The sequence below is a fragment of the Medicago truncatula genome, chromosome 1 (assembly GCF_003473485.1).
Source record: "Medicago truncatula cultivar Jemalong A17 chromosome 1, MtrunA17r5.0-ANR, whole genome shotgun sequence".
Taxonomy (NCBI): Eukaryota; Viridiplantae; Streptophyta; class Magnoliopsida; order Fabales; family Fabaceae; genus Medicago; species Medicago truncatula.
In genome coordinates, this window is record NC_053042.1 from 45,714,111 (window position 1) to 45,721,178 (window position 7,068).

Consider the following 7,068-nt stretch of genomic DNA (forward strand, 5'->3'; position numbering starts at 1 on the left):
CACCTCATCATCCTCTGTCTCGTCCTGCGGCTGATAAAACATTATATCCTCCTCCATTCAATCATATCCCTGAAATCCCTCCGCATACTCATACGTCTGTGTCGGATCAACCACCTGGGAGGAGTAATCCATATGTGGTTGTGAGCTCTCTATACCTGGCCTCGCGTCCCTCCGCTTCAAGTCTTCGGGACATATGGGTTTTAGTCCACCTTTTCCTTCCGAGCGCTAGCGGTACTCGCCGCTTTGCCTTTGTGCATCCTATCCTCTCTAATAACCCGCTGCTGCTCATCCTCGTCCCTAGCCATATCTGTTCAAAACAAATTAAAAAAAAACACAAATAAGTGGACAATGTATTTAAGAATACAATGTATTTCAACATTTCCTTAAACACTATATACTTTTAAGGCATTTAACATAGCATAAAAATCCAACCAAATAACATGTAACATATCAAAAATGAAATTTAGACATTCATACAAATCCACACTTAGAACATTCAACAACTTAGGCATTTATATAACATACCACATTATGTTATTCTTCAAACTTGCCAAAAAATTTAAAAATCCAAGTTTATAGTAATTATAATTCTTCAAAAATTCAAACAATGTATTACCTTTGATTGGTATTTGATAGATATATACATTATAACACACAAATCCAAACTAATCATTATGCTCAAAATATGGTTATTACATCATTATGACCAAACTAATCAAACTTGGCAAAATAAGCAAAAATGCAAACTTATAATCATTATAACATACATACATTATAAAATTGAACATATTTGCAATAAAATTACACAAAAAAGCAATATTTTCTCACTTAGGCATTTCATCAAACACCTTAAGTGCATTTCAAAATACTAGCACAATTAGTGTTAATTCAACATCAAATTCTACTACATTGTACTTAAACCTACTCTAAACAACAATGCCAGCAAAAACCAAACATTATAACATCAAATTCTAACATAATTTGCAATTTTTAAACCTAACCTAAACACTAACATTTTGCTAAACCTATGAAAATAATACTCTAAACAAACTACGTTGCATGTAAATAGAAATAAAATAACTTACTTGTTAATTACTTGAACAAATTTGGCTCAAATCCGTGTAATTGAAGGTGGGGTGAAGTTGGGTTGAAGTTGGGTTTGTGTTGTTTTGAACTTGTAACTTACTTGTGTTAACTTACTGCAAGTTTTCTGGGTTCTTCACATACAAAATGCAACAGCAGTTTACAACCGCTGGGTCCAGCGGCAGGCGGTTTCCCCAACGGTAGTTAACTACCACTGGAAGCTTTTTGGTAAATTACTTATGTCAATAGCAAGTATTCCATATCAAAAAAGCAATTTTCTAAGATAATCGTTCTTTAAGCACCTCAAATTCAATTGTTCTTTACACACACTACCACTGCTTACACATAATCTACTAACTATTTAATTAAAAAAAAAACCCACTAACTTAATTAACGGATATCTAACCAACTTACATGACGTGAACGTCACTGGTTCTATATTTTCTATCAATTTCCCTCCCCAGACTCCAAATTATATTTCATTAATTAAGAAACAAGGTATTGCTGTTATCCAGCCACACAAGATTTGATAAAATGTTTTCCTCAACAAAACAATTTTTTTTTTGATAAAGTGCTAATTTTTTAAATTTGAGGAAAAAAAAGAGGAGGAAAGGTTACGTGGACCTGAAAGCCCCGAGAAAATGGAATGAACTGTGTCTTGGTCCAATTGGACTTTCCTTAAAAATGGGTTAGTTTAATTATGACTTATGTCCACTTAATTTTGTATCATCTTCTTTGTTGGTGAATGGTGAACACAGTGGGATCTAAGCTTCAAAGATTTCTATCCAAACAAATGTATTAAGGCTAGGAACCCCTTTTCAACTTATCTTTCCATGTGCTGTGAGCTTATAATGAAAAAAATATCAAGTTCCACATTGCAGAGATATAAAGTTCAAAATGAATTTTGATGTCGTGGAAATTTATTCCTTTAACCAATGAACTTAATGATCAATCTAAAACTTAAGTCAGATTCTTAAGAGATTTTTAGTTAATAGATTTAAAGCCTCAAGTCTTAGTTTACGGTGCAAGAAACACCTAAAAAGACAGCCTGATGCATACGCAGAGTCTGAGAAAGGATCCGTGACCTTTTACTGTACCTTCAAGGCTCCCCCTTACGGTACAAGAAACACCTAATGATAAGAAATTGCTATGAAACTTAAAGAAGAAACAGACTTGTAAAATACCAAAACTACATAAAAGCAAAGATAAAGTAAAAAAAGATATATTATTGTTATTATAAATAAGATTGAGTTATGTACATTGGTCGAATCAACGGTTAGTGCGATGTTTATCTTATGAGGGTAGACATGTTATCAAATAGACAAGTTTTTCATAATGTAAATGAACTTTAAAGTAAAATTCTATTGTTTATAGAAAATGAAGGAAATCTATATAGTGCATGAACGATATGTTTATTCTAACTAACTTAAAAAACTTCTTCCACAGGTTTCTTCTATTCTTGTGAATTTTGAATGTGGATAACATCTCAAATATAAAACTTCTCATATAGAAAACAAAATAATACAAATAAAAAATATGGATAAATGGAGATATGTAATGTCCATCTTTCTGCTAGTACTTAATAATAAGAGTCTTTAACAAGATTTTCAGACATCAAGAAAAAAGATTGTAGCAATAAATATAAAATTGTAAGAAATAAGAGAGGATAAATGGTGTAGTATTATTATTTTTTTAAGACTTTTCTGAACTGATATCAGTGCATGGAATCCATTCACCTTCCCATGGTCACAATTATAATGTCATGCACTTGTGCTGCCATAAAGAGATTTACATGAAAACTTCAAACCAAACCAAAAAAGCCACAAGCAAAGCTACTCATGAATATATATATATATATATATATATATATTAGGATTCTTGCAAGTAAAGTCACACTCACTCATTCACCAAGTCAGTTATTAGAACATGGATTCATTTCTGCTAGCTCCACATTCTCAAATGTGTAAAGCAAGCAACAACCACACATGTAAAAAGAAAAACCACCAAATTATCATTACCTCATTGTCTCATCATCATGTTTCAATGAGACCATATACATAACAACATCTTACAACACACCATGAAAAAAGAAAAGAAAAGAAAAAGAAAACCACCCCCAAAAAAAAAAGATAAAAATTTAAATATCCCAAATAAAAAATATATAATAACCAAGTACCATATACTAATATAATAATAGGCCTTTAATTAGATAAAATTTATAAAGACCATAATTTAATCAATTCTAATTAATTAGATATTGATATTATATTAGTCCTTTGTCTCTTAACACTTCCAGAAGCAGATTCATCTCCAACACTCTTCTCCATCACAGCTTTCAGTGCTTCTTGTATTGAACTAATGCAATATTCATGATCATCTTCTTCACCAGTGATGAACAAAACATTCTTAACACGTCCTCCAAGTGTTGTTATATCAGCTTTGAGTGTTCTTAACCTTAATGCTTTCAATGTCTTGATTAGTTCAGGCAAAAGATCTGACCTATCATCACAGCAAAGTGAGGCTTTTATGATAAACTTATTTCCATTTGATCCATAATCTTCATCATCAGCTGCAGCATCTACTGTTAATTCATCACATTCAGTTGGAACTGGACTTGTTTCTGCTATCAATGATGTTTGACGCTTCAATTCTTTTACATGTTGTATAACTTCTGCTAGCAATGATGCTTTGTCTGTCTATAATAAACAAAACAAACAAAAAATCAAACATAAACAAAGTTTTTTCATATAAATAATTACTTAAAAATAGAGTAAAGCACTAAATTTTTAGTTAATTAAAAATAGATCTCATATATACATAAGGTTAGTAGGTTATAGAGCATATGATATAAAGAATGTGAAATAGAAATAGTGGATATATTTTGAATGGTGGAAGTGTCATGCACATAGTAGTGTAGTGTGTTATGTTTGTGACTGACAAAGGTGCTATGCTAGTTTTTGTCTCTGCCTTTATTTCTTTTCATTCTTCAATTGAGTTTGACTGATCAACATATTATCCGGCAAAGACAATATATTTTCATGCGAAGCTTTTCAACTGCATGCTGTTTTGGTTCCTCTTTATCATACCAAGAGACATTAACACTAATTCACTTTTTATTTACCACTTTTTCTTTAGCCAGCTAGCTGCTTCCTTGGAACTACCACACATTATAGACACACTCCCAAAACACACACATATAGTTACATAATTAAAGTTATTAATGATAAAAAAAAAAGGAAGAAAAGAACAATGTGTTTACAAAAGCAAACAAAACAATAAGACTCTTTGCACCTCATTTTCTAAAAGGTTATATTCGATTTTGATTTTGTTGTTTATGGCTCAAAAGTAATAGATATTTTGAATCTACAAAAGGCATATATTGAATTCAAAAAGGCCACTTAGAAAAAACACTCTTGCAAAACTCACTTTCATACTATTATATTATAGTATTAATGTATTATATATTAGTACTATATTGGTTGAGTTGAGATCTTTGATTAGGTTTGCATTTTAAATTTCTTGGAGCTTAGTAATCAATTGATAATTGCAATAGTTTTTTTTAACTTGAAAAACATGTATGCTAGTTTCAAAGAAGTTGAATTTTTTTTTACTACTATATACTTACTTTGGTTGTGCTTGGCAACAAGCTGCGAAGCTTAGCAAGATGGTTATTGATTCTCTCTCTGCGTCTTCTTTCAGCTTCACTATGACTCTTGGAAGCAGCAAGAGCCTTAGCCTCCATAATTTCTTGAGCACTCATCTTTCCAACTTCACCTTGAAAACCACCAAAAGGTCCTGAACCTGATCCATGTTGAAGTGTATCTGATATGATCCTAAGATGCTCAGAACCAGCATGATGATCATATGCAAACTGAAGAGAAGGAACCCTTCTATTGAACAAACTTGCATAAGGTGAAGCTTGTTGTTGAGGAATAACAAAAGGGTCATGAGGGTTGAAAGGATGATGATGATGATGAAGTTGTTGCATAGACCATGTTTGTTGCAAGATTGGTGAAACTTGATTATGATCACCTCCTGCTGTAGGGAACATAGACCTTCCTCCACCAAATATATGATGATCACTATTTTGTTGCCTCATCATCTGTTGTTGAAGGAGAAACTGCTCTTGCTGATAAGTTTCAAAGTTATTGATTGTTTGAGATGAACACTGTCCTTGATCTTCTTGTATCATACTTGGTTTCTCTTGTTAATTCCTGTTTTATATCCAAACTCCAAGGTTTATATATATACATATGAATATGATGGTGAAGTGAAAATAAAGATTCAAATGTCAGAACCTATAGCTAGGTTTAATTTTGTATGCTTCTATTTTTTTTTCTTTTCTATTATCATTATCTATATATATATATATATATATATATATTATGGACTAACAAAAAAAAAGAAGAACTAAAGAGTTTTTTTTTTTTTAACTATATGCACTTTTTCTCAACAAAAAAAAAAAACAAAACTATATGCACTTAATTGCACAAAGGAATAAAAATGAAAAGGGTATTTGAAAGGACAAAATGGGTTAGTGACAAGATGAAAAAACAAATATAAAAAAAAAAAAAAAAAAAAAAAAAAAAAAAAAAAAAACTATATACCTTTGATAGATATTGTTCTAATTGATTCTATAATGGTGGGGGATCAATGAGTTATATTTTCTTTGTTTGTTTCTCTTATGGTGGTGGGCGGCCAAAGAAAAGTCCAAGGCTTTAGATCTCTCTCTCTCTCTCTAATATATATGCTTCTTGCAATGTCAAATCTCTTTCACTTGGTAGGTTTTTTCTGCCACAAACATTTGTGCGTAGTGATCTTTTTACATTCAACACATAAACTTTCCTTTCCCTTTGTGCTTTGTTGCTCTCTTTTTGGTTTATTTGTTTTTTTTTTCCTTCCTAAATAAACTTGTCTTTGCAGCCTTTTGCCCACCACACTCTAACATATATAGAGTCCCTTCGAGTGCTACTACTTCACTTTACTTTCTTCTTACGGCATTCTCTCTTTCTATATTCTTCCATCTATGCATGCATGTATGTATGTATTGTTTGATTTCTCTCTCACTATGACTATGCATCTTCTTTACATTAACAAAATTATCGAGGAATATAACACTTGTTAAGAAAACTAAAAAAAAAAAATAGGTTTGTAATATTGGATTTAGGCTCTGTTTGGTAAAAATAGCGGATAGCTGATAAGCTAGCTGATAGCTTTTAGCTGATAGCTTTTAGCTTATAAGCTAGCTGGTAGCTTTTAGCTGATAAGCTAACTGAAGTGTTTGGTAAAAATAGCGGTTCAACTAGCTGATAAATGTAAAATGACATAAAGAGTATTCTTAATTCATAATAAAAATTATATCATTAATTTAAGTATTTATAATTTTGTAAATTAATTTTTCTTTAAAAAAATACTTTAAATTTATTAATTTAATATATCCTATGTATTATAAATTAAATTAAATTTTATTCACTAAAATTTTATCTTATATTTATTATCATTTAAGTGTTTCTACTTTATAAAGAAAATAACATTTACCTCAAAAACAAAAAAAAAGGTAGCACTAATAGAGTAATACTAATAATAGAGAATAAAGAAAATAACACTTACCTCAAAAAAATAAAAATAAAAAGTAACACTAATAGAATAGAATAATAGTATTCTGTTTCGTAAAAAAAATAAACGAAGGTATATATTTAAAAAAAAAAAAAAAAAAAAGGTCAGCTGATATATCTACAAAAATTGGAATAAAGGGATAGTAGTCTTTATTACGTAGCTTATTATAAAAATTATAATGGATAAATACAATTTAAATGAAATAATAAGGGTAAAATTGGAAGAAAAAGTGAGAAGCTATAAGCTATAAGCTCAAACGCTACTTGGAATAGCTTCTGAAAAATAGCTTATAAGCTCGTGAAATAAGCTATAAGCTCATGGTGAAAAAGTGTTACCAAACAGAGCTTTTTTTGTCAAACGAGCTTATAA

The 7,068-nt window shown here is 30.5% G+C and overlaps 1 protein-coding gene across 2 annotated transcripts; it reads right to left on the reverse strand.

The window, feature by feature from the left end:
- Window positions 1–3,071: 3,071 nt before the first annotated feature.
- On the reverse strand, window positions 3,072–6,019 carry LOC11425468 (transcription factor bHLH30). 2 transcript variants are annotated; one of them, XM_003591784.4, is made up of 3 exons: window positions 5,691–6,019; window positions 4,709–5,297; window positions 3,072–3,779 (listed from the first exon to the last, which is right to left on the reverse strand). In XM_003591784.4, exons 2-3 carry the CDS (start codon window positions 5,273–5,275, stop codon window positions 3,330–3,332), a joined length of 1,017 nt encoding a protein of 338 aa, XP_003591832.1. In that variant the 5' UTR covers window positions 5,276–5,297; window positions 5,691–6,019; the 3' UTR covers window positions 3,072–3,329. The 2 variants fall into 2 exon arrangements, with proteins under 2 accessions (XP_003591832.1, XP_039685803.1); XM_039829869.1 differs by lacking the exon at window positions 5,691–6,019 and having other exon boundaries at window positions 4,709–5,413.
- Window positions 6,020–7,068: the final 1,049 nt, after the last annotated feature.

What these genes read in the sequence shown, in the direction of transcription:
- LOC11425468 (XM_003591784.4), bottom strand. Translation starts at nt 5,275, where the DNA reads ATGATACAAGAAGATCAAGGACAGTGTTCATCTCAAACAATCAATAAC. An exon ending in TGTTGCCAAGCACAACCAAA is followed by an intron (nt 3,780 to 4,708) that starts GTAAGTATATAG and finishes TGTTTATTATAG; the next exon opens with ACAGACAAAGCATCATTGCT.